Raw genomic sequence first — 24,995 nt, 5'->3', positions numbered from 1 at the left:
TCAGGAATTGGAATTTTTCTGATTTTGCACAGTTTGTCTGGAAATCTCAAAAAAAAAAAAATTGGACAATGGGAGAATTATGTGGGTACAGAGGAATGGGGGGCTTGGAGAGGGGCAGATCCTGTGGGCACAGGACAAAATCCTCAGGAGGAGCATCCAAGCACCCTCAGAGCGGATTTAACACATCCAAGGTGTTAATTCCAGTTTCTCACTGGGAGTTTTTGTCATCTTTGAAAGATCTTTTCCTCTTGCTGCCCCTGATCCCCAAATCCCTGGAGGGAGGCAACCCCTCCGGATCATCCCTGGGCCTCCTGGGCTTGATGGAGAGCAGCAGAAACAAGGAAGAGGGAAAACGTGGGGAAACCTTTTCATCTTTTCAGGAAACTCGTGCTTTCCATAAGGGCAGGGCTCACACTTGAGGAAAAAAAAAAAGGGAAAATTACGTCTCCCCACCCACTCTCACTTAGTTGGATACGATCCTTTAATTACCTCTTCATTTCTGTGCTGAAGTTGTACCTCAGGGAGGGCAAAAAAAAGAAAAAAAAAAGGAGCCAGACCCTTCCAGCTGTAATTACTGTGGGTTGGATGGGAATATTGCCTTGGATAACGGGCCCACACTCTCTAATCCCACAGCCTTCAAGGTATCCATGAGAAAATTAATCCTCTGGGTGAAATCTGCGTCCGCCTCAGGAAGGGTTTAGAGAGGTGGAATTTGGCTCGTGCCCTCAGGGAGGTTTGTGGGCAGGAAAAGGGCAGGAGGAATGAACTGGCTTGCTGAGGAAAACTTTGGAATTCTCATTTTCTTGGCTTTTGGCAACTCCTCGTAGAGCTGGCACCACCGTCAGCCCCCAGCAGTGGCTGGAGGGGGGAACTGGGGTGTCCAGGGGCTCCCAGAGCTGTGTCCCCAACCTTTGGCATCCCCACCTTCTGATCAGTTCCCACCCCAGGAGGGTGCAGGGGAGAGATGATGCCAGGCTGGCATTCCCAGGAGACTCTGGATCCCATTGCCTGGAGCCACCCTGATCCATGGCCAAAATAGGAAGGTTTGATAATTTAGAGAGAATCGGGATGTCCAAAGGCTCCCAGAACTGTGTCCCCAACCTCTGGCATCCCCATCCATCATCCAAGCACCTTCTCATTGGTGCCTGCCCCAGGAGGGTGCAGGGGAGAGGTGATGCCAGGCTGGCATTCCCAGGAGACTCTGGATCCCATTGCCCAGCACCACTCTGGTCCAAACCAGGAGGATTTGGTAATTTGGGGAGAACCGAGCTGTCCAGGGGCTCCCAGACCTGTGTTCCAACCCCAGCCCCCTGCACCCCCAAGCTGACATCCTCAGGATACTCTGGATCCCATCACCCAGAGCCAGCCTGGTCTAAAACAGGAGGATTTGGTGGTTATGGGATGGTTTCACCCCAAATCTCTCGAAGCAGGAAGGTTCATGCAGCCTAGCAATGGGAATTCCATCCGGCAGCGTCCCCTGGGATTTGGGGCAACCCAACAGTGTCCTCATCCCCTGCCGTGCCCAGAGCAGCTCCCAGCTGACCCACCCACGCCAGCTCCCTGCTCCCGGTGGCCCAGGACTCACCCCAGTGCAAAGACATCCGAGTGCTTGGAGAAGGGCAGCTTGTCCTCCTCGGTGTCCGGGGAGAGCTGCCGGATGATCTCGGGGGCCAGGTGGCACAGCCAGCCGTTCTGGATCCGCAGCTTGTTCTCCCTCCTGCCGGGACACGGAGCCGGAGCCGTGGGTGCCACGGCATCACCACAGCCCAGGGAGCAGCCCCTGGTTTCCCATCTCCCCCCAAGGGGTTTAAGCCTGGCTTTTCCCACCTTTCATCCTTGCAAAGTCAGGCTTTAGCCCTGCCCTGAGAAATGTCCCTGTCAGGCTGCAGGACAAAACTGGGGCACAGGACGGTGCTTAAGGGGAGCTCTGGCTCTTGCAGGCTGGTGATGGAGGTTCAGGGTCTGCTGGGGCTCCTGCTGTGCCCTGTGCACCAAAACCCCTGAAGGGATTCAGGGGTGAAGTGGGGATAAATCCCCCAGCGGCCCCACTGTGGCTGGAGCAGGAGGTTGGACTGGGGACCGCGAAGGGCCCCTGTGAGCAAATCCATCCAAAGGTAACAGCCTTGGAATTGGTGTTTCCACACGTTTGGCCCCAAAACAGCCCCTCCAAGCCTCCAATGGCGTCTCCCATGGGAGCAGCCTGGCTTTGTAACAACCCCTCATGTCACCTCACCTCTCCTTCCTCCACCTCCCCAGGCTCCTCCCCCCGCTCAGGATAAACACATCGGAATGCTTTGGCCAGCGGCTGAGGATGACACTGGTGACTCCTCTGTCCTTTACACCCTCCAACAGGCACCTGGGATACACTGCTGGCTTCAGAATCCCTGGGTCATCAGCGGTGGTGGCACCATTTGGGATCCATCGTGTGTCTGACCCTGAGCTCAGCAGCAGGAGGGAACAAAACTGCCCCACGTCACGTTGGGCTGGAGAAGGAAGAGCCCACTGGCTCCTGCCAGGAATATCTCCCTGTTTGTGCTCGGAACCCTCCCAAAGGTGGGGATGAACAGGGCTAAGGGATGTGGCTGTGGGGTCATCTGTCCTCCTGAATGTCAGCCTGGGGCCCAAATCCCATGGGACACCCTCCAGGGACGGGATCCCACCTCAAAGCAGACTCATAATCCCAAAATGACACAACCCAGATCCTCCCATCTGCAGAGCCATCCCTGCTCCCAGTCACAGGCAGTGACCAGAGGGGCTGTTCCCTCGGGAAGGACCCTGCCACTCCCGGGGATCACTGATGAAGCCTCCTTGTCCCCTCTGGGGTGTCCATGGCTCCTCTCCTCTCCACCTGTGGGAATCTCCAGCGCAATCAGCGGCTGCGGCACGGCTCGGACCCTCCGGAACCGCGGGAAAAGCACTTCGGCACAGAGGGGAGGCTTTCAGCTGCCCAGCCATCGCCCTCCAGCTCTTAATTACCGGCCAGCATTAAGCACCTAGGCAATTAAAAAGGCCTGGGCTGGCTCGTGCTTCGCCGTGCCTGCCTCTCCCTCCCGGGATGCGGCGGGATGCGGCGGGATGCGGCGGGATGCGGCGGGATGCGGCGGGATGCGGCGGGATGCGGCGGGATGTGGCGGGCAGAGCTCGGATCTGCTCCAGCACCCCCAGCAAGGCCGGGTTTGCTCCTGAGGCTTTTGTTTCTGCTCACTGAAGTGGCTCCGGGCTGTGACATCCCACAGGCAGCCTCGGGATGCTCCAGGGACTGGACTGGGATGCACAGCCCGTCCCTGGCTGAGCTTCTGCGGGTTATGAGCTCGCAGCAATGAGGGCTGGGCTTTAATGGGGTCACAGAAGCGGCTCGGTTACAGCAATCTGAGGGTTTGTGACCAAAGTTCACTTGACTTCACGACCACACCCAGCCGAGTATCTTCCAAGCCACCCCCAGGGCAAAAGCAGGAGGAGAAGAGCTCCTCAGACTCCTCAAGACCCACCTCGTCCTCCTCCTAATTCCAGAGCAGCCCCACCGAGCCTGAGAGCATTTAAATAAATGAGGAATAAACCGGATTTCAGGAGGATGAGACCCCAAGTCACCAAATCTCTGCAGGAAGTGTTTTAAACCCAGCGAAACCAGCTGAAGAAATGTCACGATCCTTAACCTGACCTCCAAAAATTTGCTTCCTTCCTAACAGATGTTTTTCTGAGCCTCCAAAATTGGGGTTTATCTCCCCAATTAATCTGAGAGACACAAAAAGCAGCAAAAACCCACCCTGACAAGGGAAGATCAAACCTGCAGACACTTCCTGTTCCAAAATTCATGGTGGCTGTGGATCCCTGATCTTCTCTCAGCTCTCCTCCAGCAGAAAATTTGCTACCAGCAGCCCAGGGCACAAATTTTCTCATTTTCTCCATTTTCCCAACAAACTCCTGCTCGTTTCTATCCAGCCTCTCTTTCCTGGCCATTCCTCCTCTCCTGAATCATCTCCCGGATTCTGACCCCACAAAGGACATCCCAGTCTTGGGCAGAGGTGGCCACACATCAGAAACCCCATTCCCCCCATTTGTCATTCCGTCTCTGGAGCATCCCTGACCTTCACAGCAAAGATTCCCAGCAAAACTTGGCCAGTTTTGCCCAAATCCTCATTCCCTGCTGGAATGAGCTGTCCCCTCCTCCTGGCAGGCCCTGAATCCCAAACCCCCCGCCCAGCTGCCGAACCAGAGGCAAACCCCACTTTGCCACAGCGGGAGATCCTGATTTCCTGGCCTCCCAAAGTTTCTGGCCGAGTCTCTGCTAAAATCCATTGATATTTATCCAGGCTGAGCGGAAAATCTGGGAGTGCACAGTGTGGGATGGAGAGGGGTGGCCGCTGCTGTATCCTCTCTAATCCTTTGAACTCATTGCTGGGAAACTGGGAAAAAAATCCATCACTTCCAAGGGGCTTTTTATCTCCTGAGCATCTCTGCCATGGAGATGGAAGGACCAGGAGGAAACTGCCCAAACCTGGCCTGTGCTGCTCCCAGCACAAAGGGTTCAGTGGGAAAGGTGGGAAAAGTCGGCGATGTTCTTATTCCTCACTTTAAAAAACTGGAAAATATAATCTCTGTCCTTCCTTCCCCACTTCTGTTTCCTTTCTCCACCCCAGCTTTGCTTTTCCTCCTTCCCACAGCTGCTGGAACTCTTTTCCTTGCCATTCTTACAGCTGGAATACCTCCCAAAGCATCGGGAAAATAAATTTAATAAGGAACATTTACCAAAACCTTCAGATTTAAACCCTCCGAGACCCCAAAATGTCACAATGTTGTGAAAGTCCCAAGCCTGGCTCTCATTTCCCGTGTCTTGCTCCATGCCCAGCACAGACACCATGGCCAGATGTCTGCAATTCCCAAAATGTCACCAGAGTGGGGACAGCACAGGGATGGCTTCACTCAATCCAGGCAGGAGATGAAGCAGATGCCAGGGAATTATAATGATGGAAAAGGGAAAAGCCAAGGGATGAACCAGCCCTGCTGCCACAGGAGCATCTCCTGGGTGGCTGCAGGGTGGTTTGGCCATGGAAATGATGCATCCCGTGGGAAGAGGTTGGTCCAAGAGGCACAATCTGCCTCCCTGAGCCAAAATTCCAGAGGCCCACACATGGCATCGTGTTCCTTCCTACGGATCAAAACCAACTCCCTTCAAACAGAGCAGCCCCACGACACTCAAAGGCCTCTTGGACTCTCGTCTGCTGAGGCTGGGGACACAAAAAGGCACTTGGAGAGGGATTTTTTGGGATCTTTGGCCATGTTCCCAGCTTTAGGGCATGGGGAGGAACTCCTGTTTGTCCATGTCCTCCTACCTGCCCGCTTGGAGAACCCCGGAGATGCTGAAGAGCCCGAAGTCGGTGATCACCACCTTCCCGTTGTCGTAGAAGACATTCTTGGACTTGAGGTCCTTGTGGAGGATGCCCTTGGCATGCAGGTATCCCATTCCCTGGGATGGAACAGAGAGAGGAAAACACCCCAGAGTCACAAAAGCGGCACAAAGGGATGGGATAAGGCCGGAGCGGCAGCATTCCCGTGGGATGCTGGGAGCATCCATGAGCCACCACGGCACATCCAAGCTGGACCACGTCCCCCAAGGGCCCTGCAGGAAGGGAAAGTGTCGGAAGGGGTCCCTGGTTTGGGATGGGCTCCCAGAGGGAGATGGGATTGTAGTGTGAGTGTCCCAGCTGCCACGGCGCCCGCTCATCTTCCTGATTAATTGATTCCGCAGGAAAAATTAGCACCAAAGCCGCCCGGCAGCCACTTCCCTGGAATCCTCTGCTGGGAAATGGATGGTGATGATGTTTCTGCCTCCCTTTTTTTGGGGGGCTGGGAGAGCAGGGTGATAAGTCACTGCTCCCCATCGCCCCGGCGGAGCCATCGGCGCTTCCGACGGCCCCATCCGCCTGGAAACGGGTGCCTCGCAGGAGTCCTGCCTTAATTCCTTTCCCCCAGGAAAAACTGCTCGGCAGTTAATTAAAATTAGCGCTAATGAGGCACAAAAAGGCCATGGGTGGGAAATCCAAACTCTCCTGTTTAGCATCGGCAAATCAAGCAGACTGCTGGCAGCTCCGTGTGGCGGATGTTCAGCTCCGCGGGATAATTCTGGGAGTGGGGAGGGGGATAAAACACATTCATCCCAACTTCAGCAGGGATTTTGATGATGTCCCACTTTTCACTCTCCTAAGCAGACTCGGGGAAAACTTGATCTGCAGGATGCTGCTGAAGGATCAATGCCCAACAGGCCGGCAAACTGTTGCTTAAGAGGGAATATTGGTTGTCTGTCACTGGAAAAGGGGGATTTATTAACTGGGATTCCGTGGGGATCCATCCATCCCGAGTCTCATCTTTTCATCTATCATCATTAACCATGCAGGCTGTGCGAGAAGAATTTATTTTTAAGCTGGCGGCTGATGTGGAGCCAGAAGACCTAATCCAAATTCCACCATCTGGAAAAAGTGGGAAAACAAATGGAAAAACACCCCAACCCAGCAAGATATGGGGGTTTCACTGCACCCCACGGGGAGCAAATCCTAAAGAGCTTCTGCCAAAGGATGCTGGAGGAAGGAAAGGATTTGGGGCTGGATGCCAGGACCATTCCAGGCACTGGGATTAATTAGGGGACTCCAGTTCCCAGCACATGAAATAATGATGAGGTTTAAAAAGCGCCTCTCAAATGTCACTGTCACCTCCAGAAAGTGCCAGGGTGGAGCAAGGAACAACATTCCAATGTTTCTCTGGCCAGGGGCAGCGCAGGGCCCTGAGCATCCATGGATGAGCCCCAGTGCCACAGGAATGCTCTGCAGCACCTTCCCATTGTTTGAGGGTGATGGGATCCCGGAGCAACATCAAGCCCTTGCTCCCACATCCAGTGGTGAGCTCATCTCCATGGAATCATCAAACGCAGCCCGGCCTTCCCTGAAGGAATTTCTCCGGGCAAACCCAAATCCCTCACCTCCCTCCGTGCAGATCCCACTGCAAATTCCAGCCCTGCCACCTCAGCCCCTGGGATGATCCCTGAGGAAACACTCTGGGCCCAGTAATGCCTTAATTTGCTCGGCTGTGTGAAAAGCCAGCTCCCTCTGCCGGCACCGCTCCCGGGATAAATCATCCTTCCCCTCCCCTTTGAGGATCTTGGGATAACCTTGCACCCACTAATCCAACGAGCTGAGCAGCTCTCCTGTCACATTCCAGGACTCAAAGGATAAAACCAAACAACTGCTGTGACTGCACAGCAAACCCAAAGCCTCCGGAAAACGCAGCTCCAAGCCCACCCAAACCCAGGTGCTGGGATTTCCCTTTGCCTCCCAACACCCTGGGCCACTTCCAAGCCCACTGAAACATCTGCTGGGGATTGGTGGGGAAAGATGGGAAGCTGCTCCTCAGCGGGAATAGGCCACGTGGTGGGGTCATGGTGTTGTGGCAGGGCTGGAGTTCTCCCGGAATTCCCTTTGGTGCACGGGGAGAGCCTTTGGAGCTCTGCTAATTCCTCCAGGGATCTGGGCTGGATACAAAGCCTCTCTGCCTCTCAACACCGCAGAGCTGGAGGTTTCCAACCTGCTCCTAAGAGGCACCAGCTGCAGAAAACAAGGATGTCAGCCTCATGCTCGAAACCCACACGGAGCGACGAACCCACGCAGGGAAAGGGGCTGAACTGATCCATTCCTCCCGCTGGGAACATCTGGAAGGCAAAAGCCCTGAGCACAAAATGGGGGGGAAATACAAGGCTAAACTGCGATGCTTCAAGTGTTTGCTCAGCGGGAAAAATCCCTGTCTAAAAGGTGGAAAACATGGATCAGAAGCAGGAATTAAGAGGGGAGGCTCCGGGCTGCCTCAGGCACCCCCAGCTCAGGCCAAGGCTCCCAGGGAGCAAAAGGTTCAGGCTGGGCTCGCCTGTCAGGTCCTGCCTGGACACTCCAGGAGAACTGAAGGAATTTAAACTTAAGAGTTAAAACTGGGTCTAAATAAACACAAAATAAACACAAAATAAACACAAAATAAACACAAAATAAGCAACTTAATAAGACACAGCCTAGGCACCGTCCAGGAAATATTGCCGAACAAATTGTGCTTTTAACCTGTGTTTGAATGTCTAAGGGGGGAGAGGATCTGCCAGAAAACCTGACTTTGCGTTGTTTTCCCAGAGTTAAATGTGGGATCAGCTCCAGGCTTGGGCTCCAGGGTGGAGGTGTTGGCTGACCTTGAGCAGGGCACGGGGGCAGTGTCACCGCTCCCGTGGCAGAGCATGTGCCAAATATTTTCGGCGATAAATGTGTTTGGAATCACAGCACAGCCCCACTCTGGCAGACAGCTCAACACCTCAGTGCTGCTGCCGACATGCCATGGGAAGCTGTGAGGGGTCAGGACCCAAATTCCCGGGCACTCCACCCTGCCACGGGAGGATCCTCCCCGGGATTGTTTATAGGGACACGTCTGAAGTGTGGAAGATGCACTTGGAGTCATCCCTGGGAAAGGAAAAGCGTTTTTAGCTCTGGAAAATGTATGTGAGCTTGGTATTGTGGCACCATGGTACAGATTTCTTCAGGAGCCTTGGCCCTGGGAATGCTTTATGGGAATACTGGGAACGCTGGAAGTGTCCAAGGCCAGGTTGGATGGGGTTTGGAGCAACCTGGGACAGTGGAAGGTGTCCCTGCCCATGGCAGGAGGTGGATTGAGTTTTAAGCTCCCTTCCAACACAAGTCATTCATGTATTCCACGATTATTACATTTTTTTCCCAGAGGAGAGGAATATCCCACCAGGAACAGCAGCAATGCTGGACTTAAACACCTGAAATTCCAGCAGAGAAAAGGAGCAGTGGCCAGGAGGATCCCCAAGCATGGGGAGCCCATGGAAGCTTTGGTGCCACGCCAATGCAGCCACATGAGAGAGAGGTCAGAGACCTGGATTTTAAAACCAAGGAGTTCTATCCTGCCCAGAATCCTTGGATTTTAAAGCCAAGCAGAGTTATCTATCCTGCTCAGAATCCGTGGCTGCTCCTGTCCTGCTCCCCAGAATGACTGGACTGGGCTCTTGGCCGGGGTTTTTGCTGGATCCAGACCCCATCAGACCATACCTTCACAATTTCTTGTGCTATCTGCCTCGTCTTGTTGACATCCAGGACAATTTTGGCGTCCCTCACCACGGAGTAGAGAGTCCGTCCTTTGCACAGGCTGGAAGAACAGGAAAAGGGAGAGAGGAGTTACAAACCCTCCTGGAGAAACAGCCCCAGATTATAAAGCAGGGAACTGTGAATCTTCACAGGGTTTTGGTCAGATTTTGGCCTCTTGGCTCGAGGCAGATTGGAGATGCCTCAGGGAACCGGGGCCTCTCCCAGTTTGGCACTGGGAGGGAGCTCTCACTGCTCCTGGAATGTCCTGGTGCCACCACGGTGGTGCCACAGGGGACAACCTGGGCTGGCTCCTTGATTTTCCCTCAATCCCAGCCTGGAGCAAACCACCTGGTCCTCCTGCTTCCGAATTTTAGTGCAGAACTGGCCGTGGCTCCCTCCTCCTCCTCCTCCTCCTCCTCCTCCCTCGGGATACGGAGCTCACAGATGTAAAATGAGTCAAAAGAGGAAAGACAGGGAGGGGGAAAAAAATCCCCCAACCCAACCCCATGTACTGTACAATGTCCTCCAATTTTCCTTCTCGTACCAATTACAGTAAAATCTATTTACAGAGCCTTAATTACCAAAGGCAGCTGGATTGGGGGGGGGGGGGGAGGGGGGGGGGGGATGGATATAAACCAATTAAAAATATATTGACATTTGAATATCATAATGGAGGACGTGGGTGGCTGCTGCCTCGACTCCCGCCCACAAAAAAAAGGGCTTTTTTTTTTTGCTTTTCTCTATCCACCCACGCTCATTGCAGGCAACTTTGGAAAGATGAGACTGGATACCTGTGCCTGAGAAATAAAACACCCAACACGCAGCTAGTTAAAGAGGTTTGGTGGCTGCAGATGTTGATTTGATTCTGTTCTGGTCAACAAATTAAAAGTTCTGGGGTTTCATTCCACTGCTTTCCCCTCGTCCAGTTCCTCCTGCCCTGGGAATTCCAGCATGAAGTGATTTGGATTCCTCCCCTGAGATAGGTTTTGTCCTTTTTGGGTGAAAATCGTCACAGAATCGCAAAAGAGAGTCATAGAATGGTTTGGGTTTAAGGATTGTATAATACTGCCATGGGCAGGGACACCTTGGATGGGGCCTGGAGCAAGCTGGGATAGTGGGAGGTGTCCCTGCCCATGACAGAGGGTGGAATGGGATGAGCTTTAAGGTCCCTTCCCATCCAAACCACTCCATGAGTCCATGAAACCCAGAAGGACCCCAAATTCCAGAAGGTCACAAATACAAAGGATCCTCCTGCTCCTAAGCCAGAAGCTCCACATCGCTCCATGGGCAGAGAGCAGAATTCTCAGGACAAGCAGTGAAACAGGAATAGGATCAATCCCACATCCCACGGGTTTTGGAAAGACGACGGTACCTTTCCAAATATTCCCTCCCTGAGAGTGTTAGAAACTGTCCTGCTGGACACAAGTGAGCTGCAGTGGGGATTTAGGGCAGCAAGTGCCTCCTCAGGGATGGTTTTCCTTGCTCAGGTGTCCCAGCACAGCCCTGAGCATCCCAGCTGGCTTTAGCACCGCGGCGGCTGCGATAGGAACACGCTACCTCTGAACCATCTTACTGTCTCCTGCAGCACTTCGGCTGCAGTCAAATCAGAATTTACTGGAGATTAGGATCCAAGAACTTGGAAATCAGTGATAAAATCCTTGGGTTTCCGTACCTGGAACGAATCAAAGTGTGCAGAATAATGACAGGCATGAATTGTCCTTCCACCACCTGTATTTTTCTGAAACAATTTGCTACACAAACCCACCAAGCTTTAAGCTCTGCCCCACAACAGCCTTTTGCCACCTCCATGACCTGCCTGCACACACAGGAGTTGCCCCAGCCCTTCTCAACCCCTGGAAAACACATTTTCTCTCAGAGAAAACCGTTTTACAGCCAGTTGCCTGTGATCTGAATTGGTCGCAAATTGACACTGGAAATGCAATGAGTGGATTAGCGCTGGAACGGGGCTGGGTTCCAACCCTAAAGCAAGTTAAGATCAGCTGTTTTCCTGGGAAAGGGTTGTTTAGAGGAAAATCCTCACATTTCTGCCTATCTGAACTGCTGAGATAACCCCGAGAGCAGAGCTTGCCGCCCTTTGCTGGTGAGATTCCCATCTTTCCACTTCATTTACAGGATTTCCAAATCCTTCCCAGGGGACAGAACCACTGAAGGAGAGCAGCCAGATCTGTGGTGGTGCACCAGGATGTGTCCCTGTCACCTCTGCTCCTCAGAGCCTGGCAGTGCCATCAAAGCAGCCCAGGTGCTTCTCCCCTCCCCGCGATGAATGACGGCTCCGAATGAATTCACCGCACTCCCGCCGCACCGGCACATCCCGACTTTTCTTGCTGGATAAGGAGCTGCCAAAGCAGAGATAAAGCCCGGTTGATACCTTTTATGCAGCACCTGAGCCCATTCAGCCACCACCTGCAGAGCCTTTTCATGGCACAGCTCAACAATTCCGCTTCTCCTCGTTCCTCAATCGCTCCCCATTCGGGCGGGACAAAGAGCGGAGCCCAGGGCACGCTCGGAGCCTTCTGCCTTCCCACTTGGAGAGGTCCCTGCTGAGTGTGGCTTTGAGGGACACGGCTGTGGATGACAAGGCCACAAAACGCTTACGCTCAACGCCAACAACAAGGCAGATAATTTGCATCTTCAGATGGATCACGGTTTATTCAGCGCTGAAGAGAAACTTCATAAGGAATTCTTGTCTTCTTCTCCCAAACTTCTCCGTCTCACCTGGCGGCAGAGAGGGCTGATGACATGTGCCCCAGTGCCATGAGGTGACCAAAAGCCATCCAGAGCTGAGGGGTGGCTGGGACAGAGACGCAGAGATCCTTCTGGGAGTCCTCAGGAGTGCACCTCATCCCATGGCACATCCACATTCACATCCCGGTGCCTTTCCCAGCATCAGGACAGGCCCAGCCCCATCCTGCTGCAGATGCCACTCTCAATTCAAAATGAGTTTTTGAAGTGTTCAGCCAAGCAAGCCAAATCCCAAATTGCTTTATAAACATGCTGCATTCCCAACGTGGGCTGGAGACATCAGCAGCGGGAGCAAAGCCAAGGCGGCTCGCAGAGGAACAATTTGGGATGAGGGAGGAAGAGCTGGAGCGCTGCCTCTGGGTGTTTCTGCTGCTCCGTGGGAAAACAGCCTCATCCGTCTTCCATCCTTTGGGGTTTTTTACCCCTCTCTGCAGTATGGATGGTCATCAGCTCTGCACTGGTAGCCACCACCTCTATATCGATGGCCATTACTCCTACACTGGTGGCCACCACCTCTACACTGGTGGCCATCACCTCTACACTGATGGTCATGAAGTCTACACTGATGGCCATCACCTCTACTTTGATGGCCACCACCTCTACACCAATGGTCATTGTCTCTACACTGGTGGCCATCACCTCTACCTTGATGGTCACCACCTCTATCCTGGTGACCATCACCTCTACATTCATGGCCATCACCTCTACATCAATGGTCATCACCTCTACACTGATGGCCAACACCTCTACACTGGTGGACATTACCTCCAATTGTCATCATCTCTACACTGATGTCATCAGCTCTCCTCTGGTGGCCAACAGCTCTGTATTGACGGTCACTGTCTCTAGACTGATGGCCATTACTCCCACACTGGTGGCCATCGCCTCTACCTTGAAGGTCACCACCTCTATCCTGGTGACCATCACCTCCACACTGATGGTCATCACCTCTACATTCACGGCCATCACCTCTACATCAATGGTCATCAGCTCTACATTGATGGCCAGCACCTCTGTTTTGGGTTGAAGTATATTTTATCACCATCTTCAAGAACTGTTGAAACCAGGTGAGGCAGTGCTCCCTGCCTCCTCCACTCTGGCTTATCTTCTGTTAATGGGCCATCAGCACCTTTGCTACACAGCTCACAGATAACCCCCTCCTGGACTACCTCCTGTTAATGGGCCCATCAGGCCTTATCACATGACTCACCATCCCATTGTGGGATGCTCCGCCCAGAGGGAGAAACCAAGCATTCCAGCCTGGATATAAGCTGAGACTCTGAACACCAGGGGGGCGCTTACCCACTGGATTCCCAGAGGACCCGAGCTACCAGACTTTTCTACAGGATCACTGCTTCAGGAAGACCACCTCATCTGGACTGCTTCCATCACTACGCTCAGGTTGTATTCTGACTCTGTCAGTGGTCTTTTGTATTATTGCATTGATTTTATTTTACTTTCTTTCCTTTTTTTTCTTTTTTTCCTATTAAATTGTATCTCTGACTTAGAGCCTCTCATTTGTTTTGCCTTGAAACTACTACATTTTTGGCGCCCAACGTGGGGCACAAGGCACTGAGAAAAGTCAGAATTACAATTTTGTATTGAAGAAGACACCTGTTCGCTATGATGCTCAACATGCTTACATGTGTCTTATATCTATCTCTCTATATTTTTCCACAACTGGGGTACTATCTGCCACTGCCAGTCTTAATGCTCCTGCGTAGACCAGGGTATGGTACTAAAATTGCTTTAGTAGTCTATTATGTCCATTGCTTGATAAACTCTGAGGCACTGAACATTATTCAGAATATACACCCAGTTTTGTTTTCTTGTTCTGGTCTAGGATGCTACATCTGGGGCCTCAACAATCTCACCCAGCCCCTGTGGGGAGGGGTGAAGAATGATTTTTTCCAGCTTTTCAGGCATGACACAGCAGTTTTTGAAAATATGGAATACCCTCTGGATGCCAAGGACAGCATGATGTTGTTGTTAGTCCTGCTTTGTCTTCTCTGCACGGCCCGCACCATGCTTACACTACCTAGTGTGATACAGCGTGTTCTGGAGGAAGAGGGAAAAAGAAGCAGAGCAACGATATCAGTGTCTACACAGAGTGTCACAGAGGTGAAAGGAACCAAAGGCAAGGCAACAGTGTCCTCATCTACACAGACCGTCACAGAGGAGAAAGAAGCCAAAAGTGAGGCAACAGTGTCCACATCTACGCAGACTGTCACAGAGGAGAAAGGGACTAAGGGTGCCATCAGCATCTCCACACAAACCATCACCGAACCGGAACAGCCTAAACCAGTAGCAGTTGCCCCCGTTCAGAAGAAGAAATCAAGGACCAAATCAGTCCGCATAGTGACTGATGAGGGTGCAGCAGGACCTTCACAATCAGCAGAAGAGACAGAGCCAGAAATCATCACTCGCTCTCTATCTCTGGGTGAGCTGCGTGACCTGCGAAGGGAATTCACCCGCCAGACCAACGAGTCCATCCTGACCTGGCTGCTCCGCATCTGGGACGCTGCAGCCAATGACACCATTCTGGATGGAAGTGAGGCCAGGCAACTGAGATCGTTGTCCCGGGATGTGGTCATTGACCAGGGGATTGGGAAAAGCCAAGAACCTCTCAGCCTCTGGCAGCGACTGCTAACAAGTGTGAAGGATAGATACCTTTGTAAAGAAGACCTCCAAGTGCACCAAGGAAAATGGAACACAATAGAACAAGGTATCCGATGCCTGAGGGAATTGGCTGTGTTGGAAATCATTTTTTCAGAAGATGAGAGATTTCCTAAAAACCCAGATAGTGTCCAGTGCACATCACGGATGTGGTTGAGATTTGCACGGCTTGGACCCGAGATGTACTCACGTTACCTGGCAACACTGCAATGGAAGGAAAGTGAGGACAGGGTAGGTGTCTTGGCTAATAAACTAAGAATTTACGAGGACACTGTCACTGCCCCAGTTCGTACCCATGTCTCATCTGTGGAAACAAGACTGGCTGAGCAAGTCCGGAACTTGATTGAAGAAGGCCATCAGAAACTAAAAAAAGAACTTAAGGAAGAAATTTACCATATCCAGCCAGAGCCAATGAGAGTCTCTGCCATTAGGAGCAGGCGCTCCCCAGCCAGGGAGAGAGGATACACACCCCGAGGTAACCTCTGGTCTTTTCTTCGGGAGCATGGAGAAGACATGAGGAAGTGGGATGGAAAACCCACCTCCTCCTTAGCAGCCCGAGTACGTGAACTGAAAAGAGAAACACCTACCACAAAGAGCCCATCTAGAATCAATGTTGCTCCGGTCTCTCGTGCACAGAACTCCAGACGGTACAGGAATGACGATATGACTGATCCTCTTGAAGGAACCTCAGAAACATATTTACAAGAAGAGAGCAATGTATGCCATGACCAGGAATAGGGGGGCCCTGCCTCTAGCCAGGTAGAGGAAAGGGACAATCGGATCTACTGGACTGTGTGGATCCGATGGCCTGGAACATCTGACCCACAAAGATATACGGCTCTGGTTGATACCGGTGCTCAGTGTACTCTGATGCCATCAAGGTACGTGGGAGCAGAACCCATTTCCATTTCTGGGGTGACAGGAGGATCCCAGGAGCTGACTGTACTGGAAGCTGAAGTAAGTCTAACTGGGAAAGAATGGCAGAAACACCCCATTGTGACTGGTCCAGAGGCCCCATGCATTTTGGGCATAGACTATCTCAGAAATGAGTATTTCAAAGACCCAAGAGGATACCGCTGGGTTTTTGGCATAGCTGCTCTAGAGACAGAAGGCATCAGACAACTGAGTACCTTGCCTGGACTCTCAGACGACCCCTCTGCTGTGGGACTACTGAAAGTTGAAGAACAACAGGTGCCGATCGCCCGAGCAACAGTGCACCGTCGGCAATATCGCACCGACAGAGACTCTGTGGTCCCCATCCATAAGATGATTCGTGAGCTGGAGAGCCAAGGGGTGGTAAGCAAGGCTCATTCACCCTTTAATAGCCCTATATGGCCCGTGCGTAAGTCCAGTAGAGAATGGAGACTGACAGTGGATTACCGTGGCCTGAATGAAGTCACACCACCACTGAGCGCTGCCGTACCAGACATGTTGGAGCTTCAGTATGAGCTGGAATCCAAGGCAGCAAAATGGTATGCGACCATTGATATTGCAAATGCCTTTTTCTCCATTCCTCTGGCAGCAGAATGCAGGCCTCAGTTTGCCTTCACCTGGAGAGGCGTGCAGTACACCTGGAACCGACTGCCCCAGGGGTGGAAGCACAGTCCCACCATTTGCCATGGACTGATCCAGGCTGCACTGGAAAAGGGTGAGGCTCCAGAACACCTGCAATACATTGACGACATTATCGTGTGGGGAAACACCGCAACAGAAGTCTTTAAGAAGGGAGAAAAGATCATTCAGATTCTCCTGAAGGCCGGCTTCGCCATCAAGAGGAGCAAAGTCAAGGGACCTGCTCGAGAGATCCAGTTCCTGGGAGTGAAGTGGCAAGATGGACGGCGTCAGATTCCCACTGAAGTCATCAATAAGATCACTGCAATGTCTCCACCGACCAACAAGAAGGAAACACAAGCTTTCCTAGGTGCCATAGGTTTCTGGAGGATGCACATTCCCGAGTATAGCCAAATTGTGAGCCCTCTCTACCTGGTCACCCGCAAGAAGAACGATTTCCACTGGGGCCCAGAACAGCAGCAAGCTTTCGCCCAGATCAAGCAGGAAATCGCTCATGCGGTAGCCCTTGGCCCAGTCAGGACGGGATCAGAGGTGAAGAATGTGCTTTACTCTGCAGCCGGGAGCCATGGTCTGTCATGGAGCCTTTGGCAGAAGGTGCCAGGTGAGACTCGGGGACGACCACTGGGATTCTGGAGCCGAAGCTACAGAAGATCCGAAGCCAACTACACTCCCACAGAGAAGGAAATCTTAGCCGCCTATGAAGGAGTCCAAGCTGCCTCAGAGGTGATTGGTACTGAAGCACAGCTGCTTCTGGCACCTCGACTACCGGTGCTGGGGTAGATGTTCAAGGGAAAAGTTCCTACCACACATCACGCCACCGACACCACGTGGAGCAAATGGATCGCCCTGATCACGCAGCGCGCCCGTATTGGAAACCTGAATCGCCCTGGGATTCTGGAAATTATAACAAACTGGCCTGAAGGTGAGACCTTTGGATTATCCTCTGAAGAAGAGGAGGAGCAAGTGACACGGACCGAAGAAGCCCCACCATATAACGAGCTACCAGAGAGTGAGAGACGATATGCCCTTTTCACCGACGGTTCCTGCCGAATTGTAGGTGCTAACCGGAAATGAAAAGCTGCTGTATGGAGCCCCACACGACGAGTTGCACAGGCTACCGAGGGAGAAGGTGGATCGAGTCAGGTCGCAGAGCTTAAAGCTGTCCAGCTGGCTTTGGATATTGCTGAACGAGAGAAGTGGCCGAGGCTCTATCTCTACACTAACTCATGGATGGTAGCTAATGCTCTGTGGGGATGGCTGGACCGCTGGAGAAAGGCCAACTGGCAGCGCAGAGGGAAACCCATCTGGGCTGCTGAGATTTGGCAGGACATCGCCACCCAAGTAGAAAGGCTGACCGTGAAAGTTCGACACGTGGATGCGCATGTACCCAAGAGTCGGGCTAATGAAGAACATCATAACAACGAGCAGGTAAATCGAGCTGCCAAGGTGAAAGTATCTCAAGTTGATCTAGACTGGCAGCACAAAGGAGAATTGTTCCTAGCTCGTTGGGCTCATGATGCCTCTGGTCATCAAGGGAGAGATGCAACATATCGATGGGCTCGTGACCGAGGGGTAGACATTACTATGGACAGCATCTCCCAGGCTATCCATGACTGCGAGACCTGTGCTGCGATCAAACAGGCCAAGCGAGTGAAGCCTCTGTGGTATGGCGGACGATGGTCAAAGTATAGGTATGGGGAAGCCTGGCAAATTGACTACATCACCCTTCCCCAAACCCGCCAAGGCAAGCGCTACGTGCTCACCATGGTGGAAGCAACCACTGGATGGCTGGAGACCTACCCTGTGCCTCATGCTACTGCCCGGAACACCATCGTGGGCCTGGAAAAGCAGGTCCTGTGGAGACATGGCACCCCTGAGAGAATTGAGTCAGACAACGGGACTCATTTCAAGAATGGCCTCATAAGCACTTGGGCCAGAGAACACGGAATCGAATGGATATACCATATCCCATACCATGCACCAGCTGCCGGGAAGGTGGAACGCTGCAATGGACTGCTTAAAACTACCCTTAAGGCACTTGGTAGAGGGACCTTCAAAAATTGGGAACAGAACTTAGCGAAGGCCACCTGGATGGTCAATACCCGAGGGTCCATCAATCGAGCTGGTCCTGCCCAGTCTGAATCCTTGCATACAGTAGATGGAGATAGGGTCCCTGTGGTACACATGAGAGGTATGTTAAGAAAGACTGTTTGGATTAATCCCACCTCGGGCAAGGGCAAACCCATCCGTGGGGTTGTCTTTGCACAAAGACCTGGTTACACTTGGTAGGTGATGCAAAAGGATGGGGACACCCACTGTGTACCACAAGGAGACCTTATTTTAAGTGAGAACTGTGTGTAAAATTTCATTATATATATATATGTGTGTGTGTGTAGTTTAAGGAAGGTATTGATTTGGGATGATGTAGATGGTAATAGAATAAGGGGTGGATAATGTCCTGGGTTGAAGTATATTCTATCACCATCTTCAAGAACTGTTGAAACCAGGTGAGGCAGTGCTCCCTGCCTCCTCCACTCTGGCTTATCTTCTGTTAATGGGCCATCAGCACCTTTGCTACACAGCTCACAGATAACCCCCTCCTGGACTACCTCCTGTTAATGGGCCCATCAGGCCTTATCACATGACTCACCATCCCATTGTGGGATGCTCCGCCCAGAGGGAGAAACCAAGCATTCCAGCCTGGATATAAGCTGAGACTCTGAACACCAGGGGGGCGCTTACCCACTGGATTCCCAGAGGACCCGAGCTACCAGACTTTTCTACAGGATCACTGCTTCAGGAAGACCACCTCATCTGGACTGCTTCCATCACTACGCTCAGGTTGTATTCTGACTCTGTCAGTGGTCTTTTGTATTATTGCATTGATTTTATTTTACTTTCTTTCCTTTTTTTTCTTTTTTTCCTATTAAATTGTATCTCTGACTTAGAGCCTCTCATTTGTTTTGCCTTGAAACTACTACAACCTCCACACTGGTAGACTTCACTTCTAATGGTCATTGTCTCTACTTTGAATGGTCATCGTCTCTACACTGATGGTAATCAGCTCCACATTGATGACCATCACCTTTATATTGGTGGCCACCACCTCTGTACTGATGGCCATAACTCTATATTCATGGCCAACACTTCTACATTGGTGGAGACTCCATCCTGGCTCCAGCTTAGGAGCAGGGATCATTCCCAGCCAAAGGCCTGGTGGTTGTAGGGTACATTCCATCACTCCAGGAGCTTTGTGCTTCCCTTCCCTCTTCCCATCCACATAAACGCCCATTCAATTAAAGAGGTGATAAATGCCAGACCCCAGGAAGCTCATTCCTTGCCGGGATATGGATTTATAGGGAAGCAGCTTGGGTACCATGGAGACAGCCAGCACTATAGACCCAGGGGAGACACTGGAGAAGAGAGCGAGGTGGGGAATTAATAAAAAATGCTTTAATATAAAAATACCTCTGCTCCCAGGTTACATCTGTGCTGGAGGAAAGACACGGCAAAGGATGCTTGGATGCTCCCACGTTCCCCAGCAGTTTACCCACTTGGAGATTTTCATGGAAAAGGGACCCTTTGGGGAATGTTAAGAAAGAAACAGCAACAAGAACCACTGAGCCGGGACTTATTTGATTTCATTTGAGCAGGACCAGAGAGGGAAAGAAAGAGCTCTGCACATTCCGGCACATTCCTGACTTATTTGGGAAGTTTTCCAGCTGTTCCCATAGACTGGCTCATTTTTCTCCTTTTCCCAGCATCTGGCAACAGTGCTTTTGGAACTCAACAGCTCCTGAGGTGTTTCACAAAAAGGAAAATTCAACAAGGCTGGAAGAGCAGCAAAGGGAGAGCTTTGGGTTCATTTTTATCCTGAGGTTTTGTTTTCCTCTAAATAGATAAGGAATTTCACCCCCTTGATTCCCTGCCAATGCCAGAGCGAGCAGTGGCACCATCCAGCCTGAAATTCCTCGGCCCTCCAAACACCATGACCATGACCAGGGAGGAAAAATTAGCATATGAGGGAAAATCTCTTCATTGAAAGGGTTGTCAAGCCCTGGCACATCCCTGGAATGCTGTGTGGATGTGGCACTTGGGGACACGGATCAGTGGGTGGCCTTGGCAGTGCTAGCGGAATGGTTGGAATTGACGATCTTAAGGATCTTTTCCAATCAAAACAATTCTGTGGTTCTATGGAAGTAGCAGCCAAAACTCAGTGCCAACAAAGGCGTGAGCTGAGCAGCAGCATCCAGCAGATCCCGGCCCCTCCGGGCTGGAAATACTCATCCCACCCAACCCCATTCCAACTGAACCCAAAGCAACCCCGAACGGGAAGCCAGGGAATTCAATTCCTGCCAGTTCAAGCAGAGCCCATGTCCCCAGCCCGGAGGTGGGAGAGACCCTCCTGCTCCTCATGGAGAAGCCTCTGCAGAGCCAGACCAGCAGGAGGAAACAGAGAAGCCCTGGAGAGCCAACGCTTCCCTCATCCCGCTATCTCCAGCCGATGGAAGCACCGGCTTTTGATGGATATTACTTAGGCAGCAAAATTTTCCTGCCGGCAGCTGGCACGCGAGATAACTACAGCCAAACCACAAGGGCTGCAGGAGGAGGAGGAGGAGGAGGGGGATCAGCCTCCCCGAAAAGTAGCTCCAACTCTATCGTCGCCTCGGAAAAAAACAAGTTCTTTGGAAAAAGCCAACTCCATGCATTTTTATTTGGAGGAAATAGAGGAGACGAGCTCTTCCCCAGCTGCGGGGAGAAGAGCTCGGAGCCAGGTGAATGCAAAGCAGCCCCTGGGGCTTAGCTAAAGCCAGGCTTGCAAACAAGTCATCCAAACAAACTCCACGCTCCAGGTGCCGCTTGCTGCCTTTGGGAAGGACGCGCTCGGAATCAGCTCCGAGAGGGAGGGTTGGGTGCACAGGGATGAGCGGAGGCGCCTCGACCTCCTTTTCTCTGATATATTCTCTGCACCCCTCTCCTCTGGCTGTTCCCAACTTCAGGTTGGGAAAGAAATCTTTTTAAAGCGCTTTTGGAGAAAGGAAAGAAACTTCGGATTGAGCTGGCTGCTTCCCTGGAACCCGGCTCCACTTTGGAATAGTAATAATGATTATTATTAATAAAAAGTTAATGCTGCTGTCACAGGAAGGATCTGTTTCTTTGGCTAGGCAGAGTGCCAGCACATGGATCCCCCACAGGCAGCCCTGCTCTGTCCCAAAGAGGATCCCAGGCACTGAGGGTGCTCGGAAAAAATCAGCAATGATGCTGGGATGTCACTCAACAGGGACGGGAAGAGCTGGCACGAGCGGAAGGACTTTTGGGACCATCTCTCAGCGGGGCACTTAATCAAAGGCATTTCCTTAAATCCCTTCCTCTCCAGCAAAGCAAATCCCGCTGCGTTAAGCACTTTCCCGGAGAAATCAGGGCCAAACCAGCAATATTTCCATGGCATTTGAAAACACTCCTAAAGCACAAAGGAAAACTTTCCCCCTGGAGCATCCTCCACGTTAAGGAGCAGCCGCCGGCGGGGATTTGATGCTCCAGTGGGTAAGAAAAGCTCAGCCAGCCCCGATGTTTTCACATCAAACACGGAGGATCAAGCTGCTGCTTTTCCCCCTTCCCAACCATCCTCTTGGCTTGGGATATTCCAGGCCCCTCCCCAAGCTGCTGCCTGCTGGTGGAAGATATATCCAGGTTTAATGTATGTATTAATCCAGGTATTGACTTTCCCGTTGTCAGTCGTTATCAAGATTTATCCGGCCTGATGGGCTGGCATCGATTGGGGGGGAGTGTATTCCCACGGGTCAATCCATTCTGATCCACAGCCTGGCATGAAGTCGATCCCTATTTATTATATGATCTACGAGCTCCATTATTTAACTGCCAGAGAAGGGAATGGGGCAGAAAAGCAGGAAAAGGGAAAACAACAGAGGCAGAGAAGAGGGGTCTGACTCCCAAAATGGGTGTTTGAACATGGAGAGGGTTAGAGGGGGACAGGAAACCATGGCTTCCTTTCCCAAAATACACCCAGGAGTGGGGAGAGAAGGGCAGGACCTGAAAGGCACTTTGGAAACAGTCCGGGATCGGAGAATCATGGAATGGTTTAAGTGGGAAGGGACCTTGAAGATGATCTCATCCCACGCCCTGCCATGGGCAGGGACACTTTCCACTGTCCCAGGCTGCTCCAAGCCCCGTCCAGCCTGGCCTGGAACACTTCCAGGGATCCAGGGGCAGCCTGTACCTAGGCCTCACAGGGAAGAATCTCTTCCCAAAATCCCATCTAACCCTGCCCTGTGTCCATGGGAAGCCATTCCCTGTGTCCTATCAGTGCACAGCTCCAGCCTGGCATGGAGGAGAACAAGGTGGCAACTCTGTGCCTCAGTTTCCCTCCCACTGAACAGGATTTAAGAGCTTCTCCTTCAATTCCCAGCGCAGGAAGGAAGGCTGGGAGGATTCATTTTAAGTCCATTGAGGAGAAAAATCCAATTTCATAGAATCCTGCGATGGTTTGGGTTTGAAGAGACCTTAAAGATCCTCTCAATTCCAACCCTTGCCATGGGCAGTGACACCACTGAGGTTGCCCAGGGCTCCATCCCACGCTGATTTTCAATTTGTGGTTCGTTAAAGCTCAAAAGACAATTTGGATGCCTTGGAGGAAACAGGGAGCTGGCTGCAAGCACCACAGACCATCCAGAGGGAAAAATCACGTTCCATCTTAAGTGCCATGGTTTCCACCCTTCCCCTTTCCTCCCAGCCTTCAAATCAAGTTCAATATCCCCAGCTTCCCGAGCATTAAAATTTACAAGCCCCAAATCCTTCCCAGCTGGGCTGTCCCTGTAAATGTCAGGAGATCTGGCACTGGGAGAGGCTCAGAGGAGTTTAAAGCCGAGCTTTGTCCGGACCTCCTCCGTGCCCACCGGGAACAAGGGCCAGGGATGGGAGAGTGTCCCTCGGGAAGGGCTTGTTCCTCCCAGCAGCAGAGCCAAACATTAAATATTGGCAAAATCCAGCATGGAAATCTATTATAAAATCAAAGGAAGCCCCAATGTTTAGTCCATGCACTAAAGTTATCCATGAATAAACAGCTGAAGTGCCTTGGATATTCCTCCCATCCCTTGCTCTCATGCCTTCCCTATTAATTAGTGCCAGGGAATGTGTTCCTGTCATTAAATCCTGTTTTTCACAGAGAAAAAAGAGCAAACTCTCATTTCATCTTCGATATCAGGTAAGGACAGGGACTGGGTTTATCTCCACCCCCCCACCACCAACAGCTCCAGGGAAGGGTTTAGGAGATGCTCCCTCTCCAGCAAAAACATTCCAAGTTCCTCTGCTCCAAAGGCACCTTCGACAAATTAATTCTCTTTACACAGTCCTGCCAAGGGCAGGTTAATTCCTAATGTTCCTCAATGCTCTCCTTGGTCTTCCCAGCAGGGACATAAATCATGGCCACACAGCCCTGGTGGCATCACCAGTGGCACCCTGGACAATTGAAGTCACCCTGACATGACAAGAGAAGGGCCAAAACCCAGCCCGAAGCATCCCAGGGAGCAAATCCCAGACTCCTTGCACGAGCTCCGAGAGCCTCGTTAGAGCTCTCGGCTAAAAACCCAGGGAATCTTGGAAAAGCTGCACCAACTCCCCGTCACAGGCCAGTGTGAGCTCAAAGGCCAGGCCAACTCCAGCTCAGATCTCCTCCCAGACTGGCTAACCTCGCCCCCTTCCCCCAAACAACATTCCCAACCAACAGGAGCACCAAGAAGCTGCATGCAGTGTGCTGATCCCCTGCTCCCATTAAAGACTGGAACCTTGGGAAGCATCGATAAACATTCAAATCCCCCCCTTCCTTTTTTTTTTTTTTCTCAGAACCCTAAAATGTGGGAGTTTCTGCTTTCATGAGTGGCTGGGGCCATTTTAGCTGGATTAGGAAAGGACTTTATCCTTGCCAGGCCCCCCGTGTAGCTGAGGCTTTACCTCTGTTCCTGCTCTGGGGGCCAGCACCAGGAACCCCAGGGAGCTGAGTTTACCCAGGCCTGGATTTGTTGTGCTCCCCACCAGCAAAGCCAGCTCGTTATTCCCACAAACAGGGAGCTTTTCCAGCCCTTTCATCCCCGCAGAGCCGAGGACTTCGCCGCCGTTTCCCGCCATCCATTAAGCAGCGCTCAAAGGCTCGCGCCCGCTCCTGCTCCAGACTAATTAAGATGGATGTTAATTGTCCCCAGCGCTCATTACCCAAGAGAAAACCCATTAGAAGCTCTGATGGAACCGCTCCTCGCGCTCGCCACCTCCCACTGGTGAAAAATGCTGGATTTCTGCTTTTCTGTCGCATTGAGAGACAACTCAGGAATCATGGAATGGGTTGGGTTTGAAGGGACCTTAAAGACCACCCAGTGCCACCCCTGCCCTGGGCAGGGACACCTCCCACTGTCCCAGGCTGCTCCAAGCCCCATCCAACCTGGCCTTGGACACTGCCAGGGATCCAGGGGCAGCCACAGCTGCTCTGGGCACCCTGTGCCAGGGCCTGCCCACCATCCCAGGGAACAATTCCTGCCCAATCTCCCATCCATCCCTGCCCTCTGGAAGCGGGAAGCCATTCCCTGTGTCCTGTCCCTCCAGCCCTTGTCCCCAGTCCCTCTCCAGCTCTCCTGGAGCCCCTTTAGGCCCTGGAAGGGGCTCTGAGCTCTCCCTGGAGCCTTCTCTTTTCCAGCCTCAATCCCACTGTTTTTATCATTGATGAAGATATCAAACAGTGCTGGTCCCCTTTATCCACAAAAACGGTTAATACAGAGAAAATCAGATTTTTGACCCAAACTATCCCACCCTCAGCCAGCTGCTGCCTCAGTTTCCCCTTCCATTTCTCCCCTG

The 24,995-nt window shown here is 52.0% G+C and overlaps 1 protein-coding gene across 3 annotated transcripts in view; it reads right to left on the bottom strand.

The window, feature by feature from the left end:
- The window catches only part of KSR2 (kinase suppressor of ras 2), an 86,297-nt gene that overhangs the window by 7,948 nt on the left and 53,354 nt on the right, over nt 1-24,995 (bottom strand). For all 3 annotated transcript variants that reach the window (XM_066199644.1, XM_066199646.1, XM_066199645.1), the window contains 3 exons: nt 9,090-9,186; nt 5,331-5,464; nt 1,586-1,717 (listed from right to left, as the gene is read on the bottom strand). In XM_066199644.1, coding sequence (XP_066055741.1) covers nt 1,586-1,717; nt 5,331-5,464; nt 9,090-9,186 — 363 coding nt within the window. The remainder of the gene's footprint in view (nt 1-1,585; nt 1,718-5,330; nt 5,465-9,089; nt 9,187-24,995) is intronic.

This window comes from Chamaea fasciata, unplaced genomic scaffold (assembly GCF_029207755.1).
Source record: "Chamaea fasciata isolate MVZ Bird 193981 ecotype frontalis unplaced genomic scaffold, bChaFas1.0.hap1 SCAF_18, whole genome shotgun sequence".
Taxonomy (NCBI): Eukaryota; Metazoa; Chordata; class Aves; order Passeriformes; family Sylviidae; genus Chamaea; species Chamaea fasciata.
The sequence above is the reverse complement of the archived record's forward strand: the minus strand, read 5'-3'. Positions and strand labels throughout refer to the sequence as shown.